This window comes from Doryrhamphus excisus, linkage group LG6 (genome assembly GCF_037039965.1).
Source record: "Doryrhamphus excisus strain RoL-2023G ecotype Guam linkage group LG6, RoL_Dexc_Guam_v1.1, whole genome shotgun sequence".
Lineage (NCBI taxonomy): Eukaryota > Metazoa > Chordata > Actinopteri > Syngnathiformes > Syngnathidae > Doryrhamphus > Doryrhamphus excisus.
Window position 1 is genome coordinate 15,098,930 of NC_136362.1, and position 23,233 is coordinate 15,122,162.

Here is a 23,233-nt window from a genome sequence, read left to right on the forward strand (position 1 = left end):
TGATTCTTGCTGTGCTAGAAAAATATCAACTTCCAGTGTAAAATTGCACTCATACACATTCGCTGACTGAATTCCGCTGAACTCATGTCGTTCCAAGTGTTTGTGGTAATGATGACGCCGGCTGTGCTTATGGTGTTTAACGTACATTTGATGGCTGGCGCTCACCGTGTGTTTATGTGCTCTCTGACAGGGAATCCTCCTGAAGCGAAGTGGCAAATCCCTCAACAAGGAGTGGAAAAAGAAATACGTCACCCTGTGCGATAACGGCGTGCTCACTTATCACCCCAGCTTACATGTGAGTCTCATCGTGCCCGCAAGCCCCTCCTCCTCTCATCACATCCCATTTCTTTCATGTGGTTGATCTGAGCTCCTGAGCTTTTTCTCCTCTCCATCCCAACTGCTGAGCTTCACTGTCTCTACATTGCGATTACATTTACTACTGCATCAAAGTCGATTACAAACACGTAGCTAATGACTTGCCCGAGCCTGATTGCCATATAATGGCTATTTAAGCCAGTGTCTGGCGTTAGTGTTAAGCAAGGGGGCGTCCTGGTGGTCATCTTTGGCCTCCCGCGGTGCTCGTTTCTGCTAATGGAGACATGGCCGCGGCTTCGACTCCACGCTGCCTTGTACTTGTAATGTCTCTCCCCGCGTGGCAGCCGAGCCTGACTGGCCGATCACATCCATCTTTGTCAGGGTCCCGCCGGGACCGCTAATACAGCTTAAACACTCCACTGGCTGTCGATGATACATGGAGGAACAGCCGTCTTTCTCCATAGCTCTTCTTATATCGCTTAGTATGTTTATGGGAATGGTTTTGTCGATCATGTGTAGAAAATGTTGTTCAAAAACATGATAACATGCATGTCATGTAAATGGTACATAAAAAAACTAAGTTTTTATATGCAGTGCAGTTCCACATGTATGACCTGATGGTGCACATGCAGTGTATTGATTTTTTAAATGTAATATTTAATTTATTGGAAAAGGATATTTAAGATATTTGGTGGAAAATATTTTGTATTTCAGAATGCATTTATTCTGAAATATGTGTACTCACATTGTTAAATGAAAACCTGAATGAAAAGCAGGCTTGCAGAACCTCCTGTGGTAATGGGGGGGGGGCTACCTGGTGAACCGCATGGGTGACCCCTGACCTAATATATAGTGTAATAAATCTAATCATATAATACTATTTGTTGAAGAATTCACAACATGGGACAAATAATATTTATTATGTAATTATTTGAATTATTATTTTATATTGTTAATGTTTTATTGTTTGTATTTTTAAATTAAGGATTAAATTAATTGTGTTCTTTTAAAAAGTGAAATTAAATTGTAATTAAAATATTTTTTAAAAATTGCCAGTTTATAATCACTCTCCAGACTGAACTCCCAGATTTGTGATCAAATCATAATGTAAGGCACATAAATATGTATATTGAAAGAATCAAGTTAAAAAAGGACTCATAAACTTATTATTCATCCGTCCATTTTCTATCCTGCTTGTCCTCATTAGGGTCATGGGTATGCTGGAGCCTATCCCAGCTGTCTTCGGGTGAGAGGCGCGGTACACCCTGGACTGGTCCATTATTATATATATATATTATTAATGTAATTATTTAGTATATTGTATGTAGTAATGTAGCTTATGTGTTAAATGTACAGGCTACCAAAACAATGTCATGAAAACGGAAGGCCGAAAGGTAACTGCATTTATTTGTTTTCAGTTAAAAATACACATGTGAAGAACTACAAAGGTGTTCGGTTGCATAACATACACATGCATGTCCTCTTACCCTACCAAAGTTGACGCTCAGCTCTTTTCAGCTCTTTTCTTGAAGACCTATTATGTCATAATTCGAAGTATTGTTTGTAAGCTGTTTTTGCACAGTCATCCACATTTTGTCCTCTGTCAGCTCCGTCTTGATCCGGAACAGGATAAATGGCATGTAAAATTATATATCACAAAATATATTGAAAGGCAGTGATTTGTACATTTAAAATGACATGAATAATGAATTAAATTCAGTGCAGTGGTGAGCACTCATAGTTTTTGCATGTTGAGTACTATTTGAAATGAAAGCCTCTTGCTGACACTTCCTTGTGACCCCCCCAGGGGGGCCCGCCCCCACTATTTGAGAAGCGCTGTCCTAATGAGACTAAGCTTTATAAAAAAACGCATGGATGCAGAAATTGTTTCCTGATCTACGTGATGCTTGCATTGTGTTTCAAATCGACTCGCTGGTTCTCCCATCCTTGGGTGTTAAAAGCATCTGGTAGGAAATATCACAAGCTGTTAGAGTCTCGTGTCTAACTAGAGGGCTCAATAGGAACAAATTGAGTGTTGAACTGTCGTTAGCCAAGATATGCTAGGACAGCGATATACCGTATGTAATTGACTGAACATGCCACCTCTTGATCATTACAGCCATTACAGGTCAGCAGTCTATGAGGGAATAGGGTCGCGTTACTTTGGTAACAGCCCGAGCCTGTTCGGCGCTGTGAAGCATAGCGATGAAGTGCGCGGGGAGGTTGAGAAAAAGGAGAGAGAGACAAACATGGGAGTGAGTAGGATCCTTTAATTTCACAGCCAGCCAAGCCATCCACACAATCACCTTCTGTTAATTCTATCTGCTACATCAATTAAATTGTTTGTAGAAACTAATTGAATGTGGCTTAATCACACATCTTAATAGCTTTGCACGCTTCGATCTGGCTGTTAATTCCCGCAATAAAACGAAATGAGAGCGCTCACTGGGTAATTAGCAAGGAGGCTTGGGAGAGAAATGAGTGCTTTATGACATGGTAATAAAAGCCAGGAAACTGTGGGTGGAGGGCGACAAAGGCCGACATCTCCTCTTTCTGCTGAGCTCCATGATTTTCACCTTGGCTTGCCACATTCGGGTGGCTTTGAAGCAAATTGACGATACAAATTGAAAGAAAATGACTGTTTGCGTTCATTATCTCGCAGTTTAAAGAGGCGGTGTGGGCACAGGTGATGTTTAATGACTTGTCCACTGTCACACAGCCATAGGGGATGCTCCTCCATCGCCTGCGACTATCTAGCGGGCATGGACTTTTCATTTGTTATTCCACCATGATTCCTCCATTCTTCTTTTGTGATGGTCATGGTTTTATCTGTTCCGGACAATCTTATGTCACGTTTATAATTGCACATTTCAACATTGTGTATATATGCAAAAGTAAAACAGTGTCTTCCTTTCTTCCTGTAGGACTATATGCAAAATGTGCACGGAAAAGAGATCGACCTGCTTCGGACGACGGTCAAAGTTCCTGGGAAACGACCCCCGAGAGCAGTGGCCACCGTTGCCCCCACCGCCAGCCCCAAGACCAATGGGTTGACCAAGGACCGTAGTGCTCTGCAGCTGGGCATCGGGAACACAGGTAGCGTTAATTGCCTCATCGCTGCAGAATAAGGTTTGATGATGAGTCTGCGGCAGTAGTAGCACATAATTGGTTATCTAATCTTCATTAAGTAGAAAATTATCAATATTTGATTGAAGAATGTAAAAAATATATGCATATTAATGACGAAAGCGTATGAAATGAGATTAGATTTGTGCGTATGATTAATGAAATGATTAATGTTAATCCTTAACCATTTATTGGCAATGGGGCCATATTTGGTAGATACCATGTGACTTCTCTCAGCCAGTCAGTCAGTGACAAGTTTAATGCGCTTACTCGCTTTCTAAATGTATAATATTTATATACATATATGAGAAAATAAATGGGATTGCAGGTTTTGTGACATGACTGTACTCTCCTGGTAATGATTAGCGATTAAAAAAAAAAATGCATCCCAGCAGGTTAATTATGTACTCTCCATATGTTCCCCACATGCAAATTAGCTGCCTCGTACATAGTTTGCACAATGAGGCCTTAACGAGCGACCGTGAGATGTGTATTAATGCTTGTAATCATTCGTTTGGGATGCATTTGAACATAATGGATATGTTGGCAAATAGCAATAAGTTTCTTCGACCTATGTCCTAGTTATGTCTTCACTGGTGGCTGCGATCCAAACATCAGGGTGGAGGTTGAGGTTTAAAAATAAAGCTCCCATTGAGCAGCTGGCTAAAGCAGTGATTGGACATTAAAGAGTAATTAATAATAATTAGCTGTCCCCCAGCAGGGAGGTTGGTCTTTCAGTGCTACTGTGTTTCTGTGAGCTCGGGCTAAAGCCAAGTAGCCAGGAAGAGGGGAATCTGCTGAGCCAAAAGGGCAGGGACCCTTGGCGCTGTCCTGCCACTAAGTGGATCAATTAGTCAAACGTTGAGAATATGTAGGAGTTTACGGAGCAGAGGACGTGCAGGCAGGGTCATTCTGTCTTTGAGAAGGAGTTTTTTTTTTTGGAGGGGATAGACTGGCTGGTGTCCAAGCTCTGTACCCACTGAGAGCAGCCAGATTGATATACTTAAATATGCAGAAAAAGATTTGTGGTATTAGCAGACATTTTTTCTCAACACACTACACAATACGTTATTTTGCATGTTATGTTTGTAGAATCTGCTACATTCCAATAAAAAATAGCTGTGGGCCGCAAAAGTCCCCCAAGCCACACTTTGAACACTCCTGCCTTAACATAAGCTTCCTCCCAAGATTATCAGTTGCCATGCGCATCTCATCTGAACAATGTAAGGGCGATGCGCCTTAATCTCCACTTAGCAAAAGAAAGGTTACAAATCACATCAGGTCTCTCTCCGGGTGGAGGACCCTCTTCTGATTATGCGATCAGGGTTTTGATTTCATTAGACATGCAATTGATGATGGGAACAAAGGGGTAATTTCTCATTCATGGCGCCTAAATCACGAGCCTTGTCTTTTGCCTTTGGTAATTCATTTGTCCCTTTTGGATCTAAAGACCTTTATAATCACCGCCAGAAGAAGGATGGGGCGAGGAGGGGCGGGGAGGATGAGTACTAGACGGGAAGATGATGAGAAGAGAGTAAATGTGAGGATGAGAGCGCCCACGAGTTTGCCAGGCGGCCAGGTTTAATTCCTCTGCTGGCTGCTGAGCGGAACCTTTTTTTAAATGCGATCCTTCGCGTGGTGTCACCAAGCGACAGGTACATGCCGTGCCATGCAAGCATTAATAGGCATAGTCACTTTTAATCAAGCCTGTGGACGAGACAAGAAAGTACTGTTTTGGCTCTTTTTCACTTCCCGCTACTTACTTGCCATACTTGCTATTGGTGCTTTTCTAAAGCAGATACTACCGCTGCTGCTTATTGGTCGAGCTTACCATGTTGCTGTATCTTTGTTCTGAGTGCAGTATTACTACAATATTCCTCAGTCTCTACTTTTATTAATGAGAAACGACAAGATTTAGTAACTCCAAAAAAATAATAATAATTTCCTTGGATGGGTGGCACGGCAGTCTAGTGGTTAGCGTGCAGACCTCACAGCTGGGAGAACAGGGTTCAATTCTACCCTCGGCCATCTCTGTGTGGAGTTTGCATGTTCTCCCCGTGCATGCTAGGTCAAAAACATGCTAGGTTAATTGGCGACTCCAAATTGTCGATAGGTATGAATGTGAGTGTACATGGTTGTTTGTCTATATGTGCCCTGTGATTGGCTGGCGACCAGTCCAGGGTGTACCCCGCCTCTTGCCCGAAAACAGCTGGGATAGGCTCCAGCACCCCCGCGACCTTCGTGAGGAAAAGCGGTAGAAAATGAATCAATGAATGAATTTCCTTGGATTTCCAAAACGGTCTGTTTTAATTTATTCCACCCATGGTCTGCCTCCGGTCACACTCCCAAGTACTTCAGGACTGCTGCTGAACCCCACTTCTAATTTTGTTGTTATACGAGTGTTTCAGCGTATCTGGCCTATAGTGCATGCCCATATAAGGAAGCCCGGCTCCCTCTGACATCACAGGGAGCCAGTGTTAGAAAAAGCTCTCTGACACCAAGTGTTCAGAGCATCCCTAACTTCTTTCAACGCTCTTTTTTACTCACAATCATCTATCATGAATAAAGCTTATTTTGAGCTTGCATTTGCTGAATGATTGTGTACATTTAAGCTAATATGCTAATAATAAATAGTAATACAACATTATGCTTGCTGACTGTATTGTTTTAAATAATAGCCCATTGTTCCGAAATTGATATCCTTTTACATAAAATTTTATGTAATTATATTGTAGTGGCACATCGAATCGTTTACCACAATCGACTTATTATAGATAATAACTTATTTCTATCTGCAATTAAATGTGATTAATTCTGAGTTAACGGTAGACAAAATTTTATTAATCACAATCTAACATTTTAATCGATTGACAGCCCTAGTTTTTGTCCTTCTCGCCTGTCCGCTTCAAACCTATTTTTAAATTTAGAATAAATACATTGGAGGCCATTGCTAAAATGATAGCCATCTTTGTGTCACTTAAAACATCATAGCCTGAGCATAAGCGGGGTCTGTGAACAAGGCTCTCAGTATTGTACGGCAGATTGATGTTAGACAGGCTGTCCTGTACATCGATCAAGTGACAAACATCAGTGAGAATGGATGATAGGCAATCGACCCACATTACGTTCAAAATAATACAACAAGGAACTTTCCCAATACTTACGGTGAGTTATTATTTATGTCTTATTATTGCTTATCATGTTTACTATACTGGACAATACAAATATAAAGGTGATGATAGGAGTGTTCTTTCATGTCTACATGGCTCTAATAAGGTTAAAAAAAATTTTTTAGAAAGTCATAAGCAAGTCCTCCATGCTCTCACCATGAAAATATTCAATTTATTAATATTGAATCCTACTTTGCGGAAATTCACCTTTTGCCATCGGGGCTGTAGATAGATTTGCATAAATGTTGTCAGAGTAAATCTAATGACCAAAACAAACAATAAGCAATGTTAATTGTGGTGTACAAGGGATAGCTGTGATAGTAGATGATATGGTAATATGTGGGGGTCGGAGTGGGAGAACATAGCAGGACAGGTTGTTGGTGGGAATGATGATGATGCTGATGATGATGATAGTGGTGTATTACACACAGGCAGATGATGTGCTGCCCAGCCCGCATTAGCATGAATGCGTCATTATGCCAATACTTGTACATAATGGCAACAACTCCACAGAGGGTCGGGCCTCGTCACGGCTCATCAACCCGCTGACGGCCTCGGCCTAAAGAGAAGAGAGGCGGCGCCGCTTCCCGCTTAATCCATCGCTTCTACTTAGCTTTCACACACACGCGCACACACAGATACACACACATACACACTACCATGACCTGACTGCATAACATTTATTACTTTTTATTGCAATATTTTTAAGCAGAATCATTTTCTTGCTGTCCAATACTGTATTTTTTATAATTGTAATGATCAATGATGTCAAACATAAAAAACAAACAAAAGTTACATTGAAGACCATCACATTTGCACTTGCACAATTCCACACGTCTGAAAAGAAGTAGGAAGAATCAGATCTTATTTAATCCTTCTCTGTGCCTCAAAAATGTCTTTTCGTCTTATTTTTAATATATACCACATTACCAATTTTCAGAATGGATAAAATAATGTTAGTAAAGTTAACTTAATTCAGTAACAAAAGAACAGAAATTGACAGTAACGTTGTGTAGTAATAAATCAGCACAATATGTATGTTAAATTACATTTTAATGAATGAGGATAAGTACTGAGTAGTACTGAGTAGAAACATTGTACTGAGTAGATTATCATATAATAGATGATGGATAATACCTTATTAAAAATAGTAACTGAGCCAGGTTAAATCATAGAATCAAATATATTGCTGTAAAAAGTGATTATACTTGATTGATTCTAATTAGATGGCATGATGTCAGCGATGCTAATATAGCAAATCTGTTGATCAATAATTGCATGAAAAAGCAGATGTAATCATGTATTGTTATATTATTATTATTGCATTCATGTTCATCTTGTTTGGGATTAACCCCTATGTTGCCTTCACCGATACCTGTAATTCTCAGCTCCTAACCTGATCGTTTTGCCCTTGGCTTGTTTATTAGTGCCCCCATTGCTAAGGAACTTGCTAGAATGCGTCTAGGTCGGGCCTGGCTGGAGCCCTTAGCTCTTTTGAATGCCACAAGCTGATTATTTCTCCACTGTAATTACATTATCGCCCCCTTTATGCAGGAGTGGTCCATGGGGACTAATGGGTACAGCCATGTATAATTCATTTATCATTAGCATCCAATTTGACAATTAGGTTGTGATTGTTGAATTTTAAATAGCAGACGAAGCTCTTTTGTCATTATCTTCCAGTTTTTTTTTCTTTTAGCATGTCAAACTTTAGAAAAAGGTGGCCTTTAAAGTATCAATATTTGATAATTATACCTTTGGAAAAGCTTTGAAAGCATGTTGATTCTACACTTGCCTGTAATTAGTGTTAATGCATCCCTGGCATCTTTCATACAGTATATAAACTGCCAGGAAGCTGACATTTTTCCATTGTCCCTTTTCTGTATGAATGGCACCGCCTAGTGTGAAGTTGACCGGGCAGTTTAGAGATAGTGTTGTTTTTTATTTAAAATTTGGTACATGTTTGTATATTTGTGGATGCACCTTTTGCGTATTCAGTTGCTGTGTGATGCATTTAGGGCTGTTAGTAAAGTGTTCGTTCAAAGATGACACTGTGAGTCTGTCACTATACCGGTATTTAAACTGACCTCCACTGCCTTCCAATGGGTTGACAAGCCATGGTAGTACTGATAACTTTGAGTGGCTCTTGTCAAAGAAAGACCTATTGCTTTCTCACTGACTGCAGGGTCACCTGCAAAGGTTATTAAAAAGTAGCAGCTTATACTACACAGGAGTTTTAAAGTAGTAAAGTTAAAGGCAGTTTTAAAGTGGTCTCTTTTTTTAGTCATGTACAGTTAAAGTATTGTTACTTTGAATCTGAATCGGGCAACTGTAGTAACAATGATTGTGCAGTTCGTACTATATGTACTCTGTAATACATAGTAAGTATTAGTAAGTAAGTAAGAGTAGCAACAATTCACAACTATTAACTGTTACTTTATTTGCCATGTCATCATAAGCGGAGGAAATGGATGGATGCATCATCATAAGCCCGTTAATGAGGTCCACGATACAGCCCGAATTCCGCAGTTAACATAAACTGACGTGCCAGGACCACATTTGACCCGCAGGCCTTGAATTTGACACCTGTGGCATACACAGTCTCCACTTTGCTGAGTTCTGTGTAAAAGGCAAAGATGGCTAAATGCCGGATCTTCTGTTAAAGCTCTGATTGGATGTATTTTCCTGTGTAAAAGAGACGATCTGACGTTGTATCTCTATATTGCCTACTATAGCGTTCTATAATCCTGGTGGACTAGCATCGTCATAGTTGGCTTTGCGCACTAGCATCAATGCTAATGTTTGAATTTAGAGTAGTAAATGTTTGCGCTTAGTCCATGTACAAACTTGAAATTCTATGTTAAAATAATCAAACAATGTTTATTTATTTATTTTAACCACTGTAGTTTAAAATATTTAGTATTAACAATTAATTTCTGTATTCCTATATATGGATATTGTTCCTTACAGCCGGTTTAATAGAAGGGAATTAGGAATATGTGTCAGTAGTGAGTTTTTTTATAGTTAATGCACATAAAATGATGTTAATTTGGGATCTATAAGTATGCTACATTTATGGTTCGATGTAAACGGCCTAATGATATTTCTTAACTTTAAAAAAAAAACATGCAAACTACTAGCAATAAATACAATTCTAAAAAAAATAATTAAAAAAGTAATAATATATATGCAACAATACAGACATATGCAACAGTAACAGACGATATCACATGGTAGTTACACTTTCTGTCTCTCACTCAATTCATATGTCACATTTCTATTAAAACAAAGTTTTCCCATTTGTTTCCCAGTCCTCCTCCTCCTCCTCCTCGTTTTCTGCTCTGATTTCAGCATGCTAATTTCTTCTGTGCGCCTCAGCGTGATTCCCTCGCTCTCGTTCTCACTCGTGCTGCGATGGCACTCCCTCCCCTCTGGGACCCCAAGATTAATATTCTTGGGCCCAACAAGATAATTACTGATACTAATTAGACATGATTATGTGAATTTGATACACTTATTACTCTGGATAATGAGTAGGACATATTATCCTAACAAGCGCCCGTGCCGCTTAGTTTACTTAGCGTGCGGACGACGCGCTATATGTTCCTCTTGTTATTGCCTCAATGACACATATTATGTTGTAATTATTGAATGAAAGGGCCTTCATATACAGTATATATATATATATATATATATATATATATATATATATATATATATATATATATATTTGGCTCTCTCTATCCCTGTCGCTAATCTCCATCTTTATACACTGTATATGTGTCTGTGTTGTATCATCGTCAAACTGATTTACTCATTAAATGATATTCCTTTTTAAATGAATGCAGGTTTGTAGTCGGACTCTTACTTTATTCTCAATTAAACAGCAAAGATTCCTTTCCATTCCTGTGAGTAGGATTATTTGGGATGTGTCAAAGTAGGAGGAGGAAGGACCTCACATGGCGCCGCCGAGCCCATGAATTAGTAAAGAGATCCTAGGCGTCCGCGGCTCGCCTGATTGGAGGTTAGGAGGAGAGCGCCCGCTGACGCCGGTGGAGATGGATGAGGCAGTCAGACAGAGGGATGAGGCGCGATAATTAGCGTTCAGAGTGTATCTTGTTAATTAAGGCCTCATTAGAGGCGGAGAGCGGCTGTGTGTGTGTGTGTGTGTTGATTGTTTGAGATAAAGATGGCGACAGCCTCTCCAAAACTTTTGACTAAGTCTCTTTCCTCTCACACGCATGCATGACAAGTCTGTCTTTTCTTTGTCCTCCTCTTGTCAGGTGCTCCTCACTCCAACAGCAGTACTTCCCTCCAGACGGGCGCATCCATATTTGGAGGCAGCAAAGACGGGATGCACCAACGCTCCTTCTCCGTGTCCAGTGCTGACCAGTGGAATGACGCCATCAACACCAGTACAAGCAGTGCACCCCGTAAGAACATTTTTTTTTGTCACACAAGATCACACATTATAAGAAAATCAAAGAATAAGATAAGGTTAATATTAGAAGATACATTGCAGATACAATATTAAACAGTTAGATCAAACAAAATGAAGATGGTCTGTGATTGACATACTGTGAAAATATACACATATATTAAATTGTAGTATTTTTATTACTTTAGTTTATGATTCAGTTGAGATGAATTAATGGTTTTTAAATTAATATCTATACAATGTAAGTATAATGTAATTAATTAATCATAATATAATAATACTATTAATAATAGTAACTTAAAACTTAATATTAACTTAATATTAACTTAATAATATTAATTTAAAATGGTTTAAACATTGATTTTAAAATATTGGTAAGATTAGTTACAACTTAATTGAAAATAAAACAGGGTTGATAGCAGGTCAAACAAATAACTCAGAAATAATAAATAGTTATTATAAATAATTGCAGTTGAAATGTCTATTTACTGATGAATGAGTGTAAAGAGCAATTCCAGTGAGCTATTATATGAGGTGAACTATAAGAATCTATACGTTGACATGAATGTCAGAAGAAATGTTAATGCTAATGCTAATGTTAATGCTAGTGACACACAACTATGATACAGTATATTGTATGAAGGGAAGGACAAAGTTTCATCTCAATTGTTGCATAATTCCTAATCATTACAGATTACAGATGAGATGGACTCATACGCTATTGAAGTAGTTGGAATTAAGCCCACTTAAGGTGAAATTTTTGCCATTTACTAACGAGGCTCATTTAGCTGATGAGCTGATCTTTGATCACTTTGACCTTTTTTTACATTTTTAGTTTGCTGCTCTTTGAGTGAGACTGAAGGTTAACTTCCCGCCGCCACATTGCATCTTGTCGACAACTGAAGTCAAATAATATATTTGCCATGCATGTCTTCGCCTTCCATCATAGCCCCCCCTCCTTCCTTTCTATATTTTGTGCCGCTCTCTTCTCTTGCGAGGAGGAAAATGAATGTTTTTCGGGGGTACCATTCATCACCAGTTATTTCCCTCTTTGTGGTTGGCAGTAAAAAAGCACTTAAATGCACATCAACAGAATAACAGTCATTTCCATGCATGTTTGCACTCTGGTAGTTCTCATTAGCGCGGCGGCAGCAGCAACGGCGGCGGCAGCGCCGGCTCCCCCCACCTCTCCGGTCCTCCACCCTATACCCCCACCCGTCCCCTCCATTCTTCCTTCTCCCAGGGGCCCCGGCAGTTTAAAGAGCGCACTTTACGAGCGCTGCAGGAGACCAACTGTGTGCGCGGCCCTCGTAGCTCAGACGCACAAGCCCCCTCCCGTCTCTCATTTGGACCCCTTGAATGATCAATTCTGCTTGGACGTCGACACTTCTATCACTTTCCATCAGCACCACACCTCAAAGCTGAATGACTTGAATGTGTGGCCTCTTGAGATGAATGAGCAGAAGTTGGAATTTTGCCTTTATGTGTGGCATATTGAATATATCCCCATGGAAGGACTAAATATGAAGCGGCAGTGTTTTAGAATTTGGCCCATTTTATTTAATTTCAGTGCAATCAATAAGGTTAAAATGTGATTTTAAACAAACACTTTCAGAGAAAATAACACAATAACAAAATTACACTACTTGTGAGAGCTACTTTTACAAAATGAAAATGGCCAAGAGCTACTCATTTTTGTAACATTTATTTTAATTTTCATTCTCAAAACAAAGCTAATATGCTTGTTTTACCAGAACAATAACAAAATGCTGGTATCCACAACTCATGTTTTGGATTTCACAATGCATTTATTTCTAGTCTTCTCACATTATTAACTGAAAACCTGGATGAAAAGCAGGTTTGCCCTCCTCTGCTGGGCCCCTCGAGCAGCATCCGCTGCCTTCTGAACTACATATGTAGTTGTGTCTATGTCCTCTGCATCCCGGAGAGGATAGAAAATGCCGGCATTCATCTGTCAGCTTGGCACCACTGCTGAAATCTGTACACGCAGTGTACACTGTTTTAAGCGCGGCACACACGCTCACTCGTCACTGTCCACATGATGTGTGAACGCTGGAGAAGTTCTGAGACTGACGTGCATCCACAACTTGTGTGCTCACAAACTCGGAGGTGGTTACAGAAGGCGCGCGTGTTGCACGTCATCCGTAGCCTGACGCAGACCTGCACACAAGGAAAGTTCCTCCTGCACTAAAAGTGCTACATAGTGTCTGTGTGCTCTCAAATCCGTACTGAGTTGGTAGTCAATACAGCGGATTGGTACCAGGGCTTTAGCCGCTGCCCAACAGATGATCACATTGCAAGCCTCAAAAACTCACCACAGTGCTCGCCCCCATCATAAAAGCCTTAGTCGCTGTAAATGCTAGTTGAGCATTTATTAGGTGGACTACATTGTTGTGGTCGACAACTCAAGCTGTATGTAAGCATTTAAAGAAAAGTCTATCTTTCAGCCTTCCAAGGGATTAAAACTGTGACGTTGCTTCACATTAGCAGTTCTGCTTGTGCTGAGTGTTGTCTTGAATGGCAGCACGCAGCCACACATGTAGCAGCTACTGGTCCAGGCGTCTGTTTCAATTTCCCTGCTCGCCTACAACAGCCCCCCTGAGACGAGTCATTAGCTGGCTCAGACAGCTGGGGGCACAGGGGTCCTCCGTATGCTTCTCCTCGCCGACAACCTCCCACCCTCGGCTGCCTCCTCCTAACGTCTGTCCCGGCAGCACAGCTCCGTATGGCTGGAACCTGCCTCTGAAGTGACAGCTAGCATTTGTTTAATGTCGCTTGAGGTTAAGGGGAAGAACTACCCCTCAGGGTCGGAGTGGGGCGGGGGAGCTCCAACAGAGTCATGAATACTTCTAATTATCAATATCTGTACCCTAATGTTGTGGAAAATGACCCTGGGTGTGCTCATTCTGTACCTGGAACATAAAGAAGGAGACACTACAGGGGCATTCACACAAAGTCATTTGTTCTGGGGCTGGACACCCTCCTTTTGGTCCCCATCATTTCTGATTCGCCCTTGTTTGCCTGTCCCATCACTTCTATTCTGCTGTATTTCTGCAATTTCCCTGACTTTCTGGATTAGTTCCAGACTTATTTTGGGTCATTCTAATTACTTTTATTGTGCAAAGTGGCTGCTGTCATCAAATACTTTCAAGACACGCGGACATGTTAAATGGTGCATTTAGTCACGAGTCACGGGTACTGTGGGTTTGACTTTTGTATTTCTATTATAAAACATTCATTCATTGATTCATTCATTCATTTTCTACCGCTTTTTCCTCACAAGTGTCGCAGGGGGTGCTGGGCAGCTGTCTTTGGGCGAGAGGCGGGGTACACCCCGGACTGGTCGCCAGCCAATCACAGGGCACATATAGACAAACAACCATTCACACTCACATTCATACCTATGGACAATTTGGAGTCACCAATTAACCTAGCATGTTGGAATGTGGGAGGAAACCGGAGTACCCGGAGAAAACCCACGCATGCACAGGGAGAACATGCAAACTCCACACAGAGATGGCCAAAGGTGGAATTGAACCCTGGTTTCCTAGCTGTGAGGTCTGCGCGCTAACCACTAGACCGCCGTGCCGCCCTATTATAAAACATGTTGGTTATCATTCGGTGCACAACAGTCATTATATGACTTGGATACGCTGCACGTGTGCATGCAGTCGACGACCAGGTGCGTACTCACACTAGCTTAAGCAGGAGTCCCCCTCCCTCTCCTGGCCCCCGCTGGCCTGCCCTTGCACTGAGCATTCATGCTTTAACCTGTTTGCTTGGTCCATCACTTCTGTCTTGCTTTATTACTGCAGTTTCCTTGACTTTGTGGATTATCTCCTGTCTTATTTTGTCAGCTCGTCCAGCTTTGTGAAAGCATGCTGAGCATTTAGACTAACCTGGATCAGGCCAAGCATGGTTACTTGTGGCCTAGTGTGAGTTCGCCCTAAGCAAGCAATAACATCATCAGTGATCACTTGTGACTTGTAAACTACACACCGCCATTGGATCATGCGATTCACAACCCGGAGAACTAATTTCATTGTTATTCAAGAAGCTGCATGCGAAGAGTGCTGCGATTCCGCCCGGCCCCTTGACACAGCAGCCCTGCCTGTCCTCAATCAAACGGCTGCAATTAATGGCAAAAATTAGAAACAATCACCGCCTCCCCCTTATTATCCTCAATTAGAGTGCGCTAATCAAGGCCCGATCGCGCTCCGCTGCTCTCTCCAAACTAAATGTCAAACTTCATTACAGCCCGGTGTCGAAATCAAACCCCGCTACTATGCCATCACCTTCACATCAGGAGGCAGAGGCGGAAAACATGGTGCCACTGGAAAAGGCTATCTGTGCAATTCTCTTATTTGTAATTTCTATACAATGTATAGAGCAGGGGTGCTTGTTAGGTCCATCACAAGCTAGGTAGTTTGGGTTGATCTCATAAATGTCACTTTCTAGATGTCATATGACATCAGTCACCTGACATAAAGCTCCCCTCGTGATTTGCCGGTGCTTCTCCTGCGGCAAAGATGAAGTGGTGAGCAGATGTCTCAAGCTGCACATAGAGATGCAACTTTCATCTTTGGTATTCTGATTACAGATAAACTAACTCAAACTTTCAGTTAAATAACAATGAGGCGTATTTGGGAGATTTGATTTTGAACATGGGCCACACGGTGTCTGAGTTGTTAGCATATTGGCCACATAGTCAGAAGATTGGGAAAACCTGGGTTCGAATTCTCCACTTGGGCAGCTCTGCATGTTCTCCCTGTGCGTGGCTTTTCCTCCCACATTCCAAAAACATGCACGTTAGGTTATTTGGCGACTCTAAATTGTCCACAGGTATGAATGTGAGTGTTTGTCTTCATGTGCCCTGTGATTGGCTGGCGACCAGTCCAAGGTGTACCCCGTCTCTCCCCCAAAGACAGCTGGGGTAGGCTCCAGCATACCCGCCACCTCAGTGATGATAAGCGACATAGAAGATGGATGGATTTTTTATATCCATAATGGGGTTGTACTTCACGATTGTACTTCACTTGCACAATTCAACATCCTACTTCTCTATGACTCAACAGTTCCAGCAGTGTTTGGCAGAAATATAATAGCGTAGTCAACAGATGCAGGTTTTGACAATTTTTACCCTTTTGTGCACAGTGGTTTCAGAGTAAAGGCTTACACAAACAAATACATCAAATGACAGTAGATGTTGCCAACATTAGTGATGCGCAGTAGTAAACTTGAGCAACTTTGACTATCGCTTTTAATTCACCCCTAAAAATTGAATTCTAATAAGGATCGCAGGCTCTAAACAAGCATGCGGTGCATTAAGAATGGCTGCTCGTATGAATGCAAGCATTTTAAAAAAAATGGTCCGGGGTTTAATCAAAAATTGTCTTTCAATATTCAAGAGATGTTCCTACCCGTGCGCCCGCCTTTTGCACAACGGCTTTACAAATGAGCACATTCTCTAAATAATATGGAAATGGTTATGCGGGCTAAGATGTATTCATTCTCTGGCAAATCATCAATCTTTTTGCATCTCGGTACCATCACATTTTGTGTTTAACCTGCAACCTTCGCCAAGGATAATGGAGTGACGGGGGCTTCATTTAGGTCCACTGGAATGGCAGAATGGAAGCACCCTGCACTGTGGAACACCCAACATTGATTATCGGAGGGACATTAGGATGGAGGATAAGAGGCGGGTTTCAATCATGTTTTTCAGAGTGCCAACATACTTGACTGAACATGGGTCAGAATATTAGGTACACATACACAGTCCAATCAGAGCTCTATCAGATAGTGTGATAATAACATTAATTGAGACTGTTTGTTATTGTGGTGTGATATTGTGGCTTTCGGACCTGTCTTTAAACCAGGTTTTTATAACAAATAAACAGTGTCGTCTCCAATACTTTTGCCCACTCCCAAACATCCACGGGCCTTCTCAGCTCAAGTCCTCCCCACCACCACAATTCCCCCATGCGACGTGAGCATCGTCAATCCCCCGCTGAGCTCATCCCACTCCTCCAAAAGAGCCCCATCTCCCTAAAGGTAATGACTGAATTAGGCCTAATGTTGTACACTGGCTAATGGCGCCGCGCTGCACATTACGGCATGTGCAACTGGCAAACGACAACAGCAATAATCCCTGAGCCTCTTGTCCTCCTGCACTCCACCCCCGGGGGATGGGACGGCGCTCAGGGAAATGAATGGAGTTTGCCACACTACAATGAGCTTTTGATGGGAGACAATAGAGGAGGCTGCCAGCACCACACAGGGTGGTAGGAGGGGAGCAATATGGGGCCCATCTACCGACCGACCGGCCCTCCCTCCCTTCCTTCCCTCAGGCCCCAACCTCCCGTCTCCTGGATTCATAATGGCATCCGGAGGGGGGGAAAGAAGGGAAAGTGATGTCAAATGTCAGGAAATCAGACGGATGGCAAGCTGACACCCCCCTCCCATTGTCCCATCCCTCCAATCCCTTTGCCCAACGGTAACACAGGTTAATATCACATTTATAAAATCACTTACAAGAAACACCCCACCCCAACCCTCCAACCTCGTCACTCTCAGACAGTCATATAGCTTCGCTGGGGGCTAACTTTGGTGTCCATTTGTCCACTGATGGCCCCATACCTGTCTTTTACACTGTAGTAGGTATGACAAGACAGTCACTCTAGTAGGAGGCAAAGCGTTTTCCCGTCTGCTTTTTATGCACATTTCTCATGGATGTAAACCTCCGCAAGGCAACGACAGGTGATCAGTCAAAAGTATGCAAATAGTTTGCAATTTGTGAAAGACGAAAACAAGTGACTCAATATGTTGTCTGAGCTTTATTGACTGTTGCCAGTTTGGAGCTGTTTCCACGGCAACTGATGACTGAAGCTGTGGTAGAAAGTACATGATTGTACCTCTAGGGCTACAATGGCTTGGCATCCTCGACATTTGATTTGTGCAGCTTTAACCTGAATGTTTTTGGTATACACAGTGACTATGAAGTACAGTAATGAGCCATATCCCACAGCTCAATATGCTATTGATGCTTTTCCATTGCAGAACACAGGTACTATTTCTGCATGTCAGTTGTAGGTCCAAGCCTGTGTACCAAGCCGCAAAACGATGACGTGAACTAGTGCATGTTCTCATTGGGTCAGTATTTCTGAATACACCCAGTAAATGACAAAAATTAACATACATTTTAATATTTGCCCTCACTACGTAAATACATCGGGTTGTGGTTCTAAGCCAGTCTTTCGAGCCCATATGGGTGACGGAAACCATGTGATTTGACAAACTGAAATTGATGCCAATTCATACCCAGAATTATTATTGTCTTTGTCGCAGCATTGTTAATGCCAAAGCTAAAGTAAAAAGCAACGTCTTACCTATGTTTTTTTTTCCACCCAGCCAATGGAATGAGCGACCTGACCAGTTGCAGTGCCGGCAGTGCCACCAGTCCTAAGCTTGAGCCGCCTCCCTCGCCGCACGCCAACCGCAAGAAACATAGACGGAAAAAGAGTACGGGCATCACCAAGCCTGATGGTTTATCCACAGGCAACGAAGGTAGGCTGCATCTCTGATTGCTGTAACATTTAACTAAATGGAGTCCAAAAATGGCAATACACTGCTGGGGTCTTGTCATCTGTGTTTGATTATAAAGTAGCATAGTTGTTAGCAGTGACCTGTGGTGCGGTCCTTGGCTCCTTTACAGTTGGATGTTATTACAGGTTTCTCATTAAGAGGATAACCAAAAAAGAAGACATTCCATTCCATTCTATTCTCCTCCGCTTATCCGGGTACGGGGCAGCTGTCTCAGTAGGGAAGCCCAGACTTCTCGGTCTCTGGCCACCTACTCCACTTCCACCGTGAGGACACCAAGGCGTTCCCAGGCCAGCTGTGAGACATAATCCCTTCAGCGTGTCCTAGCTCTGCCCCGGGGCCTTCTCCCGGCTGGGCATGCCCAGAAACCTCACCAGGGAGGCGTCCGGGAGGGATGCCGACTAGATGCCCGAGCCACCTTGACTGGAGAAACGGCTGTAGTATGAGCCCCTCCCGGTTGACCGAGCTCCTCACCCTATCTTTTAGGGTGAGTCCAGCTACCCCACGGAGGAAACTAATTTCAGCCGCTTGTATCCGCAATCTCGTTGTTTTGGTTGCCACCCATAGCTCATGACCATAGGTGAGAGTGGGAACATAGATCGACCGGTAAATTGAGAGCTTTGCCTTCCTGCTCAGATCTCTATTCACCACAACAGCCCGGTACAACAGCTGTATTACTGCTGATGCTGCGCCAAATCCGCTTATTGACCTCACACTCCCACCAAAAAGACAATAATTAATTTTGGTTCAAAAACTGTTCCAAAAAATCCTCACATTTTTTAAATATTCATTGAAAAACATTTTTGTTCTTAGTTTTTTTATGAACATATGAAGTACATGCAGCCTTTCCTTCTCCAGGAAAAGTTACTTTGTTGTAAAAGTCTAATCACCTCGCATATATGACAAATTCATTAATCTCATTCAGCAGAATGTAAAAAATATCTTCAATTTGACTTATTTGTCAATGTAGCTGTAGCCAGCACTGCTGTTTGTGTATTTCAATGAGGTAAAAAGAACCAAAAATGCTGGAGTTTCAGTGACAAGCAGACTAGCGGACTGTGTCGAGAATCGGCACTCACAGTGGCCTCAACCTTAGGTTTCTTCCCTCTACTTGATTTGGAAATGTGCAAATTAAGTGATTTTTACTCTAACAAATGTTAAAAGTAATTGGAATCTTAGAGAAAATACATTTATAATGTAGTTCAGTTAAACTGATTACTATAAAGATGATTTATTTTATGAGATTATTCAGGATTTTTTTCTTTCATCATGACAATTGAGGCTCTGTCTCACCTGCCTCCCTTGACTGTGTGTCACAGTTTGTTAGTATTCTGCCTGCCCATAAAACACATGATGGCGTGCAGTGGTCCATCCAAAGTTGTTACCACGGTCTAAATGGCCTGATGCAGAAGCCGCAGCCCCATCTCAGCAGGGGAGTGGCAGTCAGCTCTTCAGCCAATTAATAATGATCCTGCTGCACAAATGATGAATGGAGCCCTCTAATTGGACGCCATTGTGGAAACACTGAGGAGACGCATCTCGGAGGCCATAAAACTGATGTCAGCGGAGCGGCGCGATCAATCAACAAGATTGATACACTGGGAAACAACAATGGCATTGACGCCTCATAAATGACGCTTAGCATTTATAATCATTTTTTTTAAAAGAATCCTGGCCTCTGACAGCTGCTCTTTAAGGTTTGAATGGCCGTTTGTTGACCACATAGGCCAGAGTGATTATCACCACTAAGTAGTCAAATGCTTTTATATTCAAAGTATGTGCTGAGGTCAACATTAACAATCTGGAAGGTGAAGTTCTTTTTTTTTCCTGAAGATGATGGGAATGAAGCAGGTCAGAAGATGAAAATTGAACATTTTTGAACTTACTTTATTGAACATATATTGGTGCATCTTGCATAAAAACAATACATAACATTTAGCAATGTTAGCCAGACATTTGTGGCTACATTGCGGGTTAGCACGTGTTAGCACGCTAAGTGTGATGTTTTATTTGAAGCCTGCTTCACTAGGAAGACAACTAATTCATTCACTTGAGTCACCTGGGTTCATTTGTTAGTATAACTCATGTTTTCTAAAAAAAACTCTAATTTTGGTCACTTAGGGTTAGTCGCTGCTGCACTTTGCTGGCTAGGTGCTAACAGTAAAAGCTAGGTAGCGGCTCTTATCATTTTTTTAGGATTGGTTTGATTTTGAAATATCTTCTGCTGTTAATTATCTCTCATACGCGATAGTAAAACCATGTACATCATAGATGATAACCAATGCTAACATAACATCGTAGAGTATAATAAAATTGACCTACAAATTTCAGCACTCTATTATGTTTAAAATTTTATCTCAAGTCCATCTGAAGCATTCTTTGTTTATTTCAAATCAATTTCAATGCATTTTTGATAAGTAACCTCCTCCTATAGCGCTCCATTTGCACTGGCACATCCGCACAATGGACACGCTACCTAATATCTTTTGCTCTGTCAGTGGCGTGCGATTTAATGAACTTCTCACGTGCTTAAAGAATGATGCAGGACGCATGGCGGGACAAGTGACAGCCACTGTAATGTGTTTCGCAGCAGCTGTCCCCACCTCCCCCGCCCAACGATCGGTGCTCGCCATAAACCCACTTCAAAATCGCTAGCCGATAAAGAGTTGTGTTCGAGGACGAAGGTGGGGGGGGGGGGGGGGGGCTCCTCTGATTAATGCACGATGTCAGTGAGCATCATTAATGTGTCTCTACTTGAAAGAAAGTGTGGCAAATGCTTATTGGTTTAGATTGGAGGGAAGAAGGGGGACTTGGCATAAAGAATATTATGGACAAGAAGATCATTTTTTTGCACTGTGCCGGACTTGGGTGTAATTCCTCCGTTTAGGTTCCTACCATTTCTTTATAATACAACACTATTACTGTATTAACTGTAAACACAGAAGCAGAGCTTGGAGGAGGGCAGAGAGTGTATCGCGCCTACAGCCACGACCATAAGGAAGCTTGCTTGCTTATGACATCATAAATGAACAGTTTTGCAACGTCCTCTGAAACCGAATGTTTTCAGCCATCCCAAACCTCTATCAGGGATCACTTTCAAATGCGCAAATGTCATTATCTGAAACTTTGGCATCGTTTAACATTCTAACTCAGGTCAGAAAAGTGGAAAAAGCAAAATAGGTCCTCTTTCACATTTATACATGATTTTGACTCTTTTTTGAGTTACTTTTAAAATGACCAATTCTCAAAGATCTACCTCCTACTATAAGCATAGAGAATGTATGGAGTGGCATGAAAAAGTGCCTTCCTGTTTTTTTTTTTTTTTTGTTGCATGACACTTAAATGTTTCATCAATTCAGATCATCAAAAGATCATTAAGGCTTATCTCAATTTTGCCAACATCTTGATGATCCCCAAGACGCATTTTGGGAAAATACTCTGTGGTCTGATGAGACCAAAGTTGAACTGTAATGTGTGTCCCATTACACCTGGCGTAAAGGTAACGATCATTTCAGTAACAGTAACATCAGACCAACAGTAGAACATGGTGGTGGTCGTGTGATCGTCTGGGGCTGTTTTGCTGCCTGGACGACTTATACCTGGAAGATAAATGTAACCATGAATTCTGCTGTCTACCAAAAAATCCTGAAGCAGAATGTCCAGTCATCTGTTTGTGACCTCAAGCCAAAACTAACTTGGGCTCCACAGCAGGCCAACGATCCAAAACAGACCAGCAGGTCCATCTCTGAATAGCTGACGAAAAAAGTCCTGACTGAATCCTATTGAGCTGCTGTGGCATGATCTTAAAAAGCAGGTTCATTCTCAAATACCCTCCAATGTGGCTGAATTACAACAATTCTGCAAAGATGAGTTGGCCAAAATTCCTACTCAGCGCTCTAAGAGACTCATTACAGTTATCGTAAACACTTGATTGCAGTTGTTGCTGCTAAGTGTGGCCAACCAGTTGAGGGGGCAATTACTTTTTCCCACACAAGGCCACTTTTTCACACCTCTGTATATTTAGTATATTTGAAAATATCAGTATTTATGTACATTGTTCATGTATGTCAATGGCACACACACTCTTTCAGCGTACAGGTTACAAGTCAAAGTGATCTACCTCTTTCCATAAAACAAGAAAACATGTAACATTTATCAAACCTAACCAGTAACCTATCAAAGTACTATACTAAATACTAGGGATGTCCCGATCCGATCTTCAGGATCGGGATCGGCTGTCAATCCGCTATATTTTGAAGATTGGATAACAGCAGCTTCAGCCACGAGATCGGGAGGATGGGGCAGATCCAGTTGCCATATCACGTTCGTAACAAAGGGCCACACATCGACATGCTCGTTGCGGTAATGCTCCTCAAAGCTGGTTGCCACTGGACTCCCGCCAGCCGCATGAAGAAGAAAAAGCAATACCACCATGCAGACATGTTTGTTTAAGCTTGTAGTTCCCTGTCATTGTGCTCGGACTGTTATGTCATGGTGCGGAGAGCTTGCACTGGAAGGGCTGCTATAACCGCTGGCTGTTAATTGGCAAGGCACCAATCTT

General features: G+C 41.8%; 1 protein-coding gene across 3 annotated transcripts in view; it reads left to right on the top strand.

The window, feature by feature from the left end:
- Window positions 1-23,233, top strand: part of agap3 (ArfGAP with GTPase domain, ankyrin repeat and PH domain 3) — a 139,138-nt gene that overhangs the window by 93,490 nt on the left and 22,415 nt on the right. For all 3 annotated transcript variants that reach the window (XM_058069016.2, XM_058069017.2, XM_058069015.2), the window contains exons 10-13: window positions 191-295; window positions 3,240-3,411; window positions 10,895-11,044; window positions 18,481-18,636. In XM_058069016.2, the coding sequence (XP_057924999.1) occupies window positions 191-295; window positions 3,240-3,411; window positions 10,895-11,044; window positions 18,481-18,636 (583 nt within the window). The remainder of the gene's footprint in view (window positions 1-190; window positions 296-3,239; window positions 3,412-10,894; window positions 11,045-18,480; window positions 18,637-23,233) is intronic.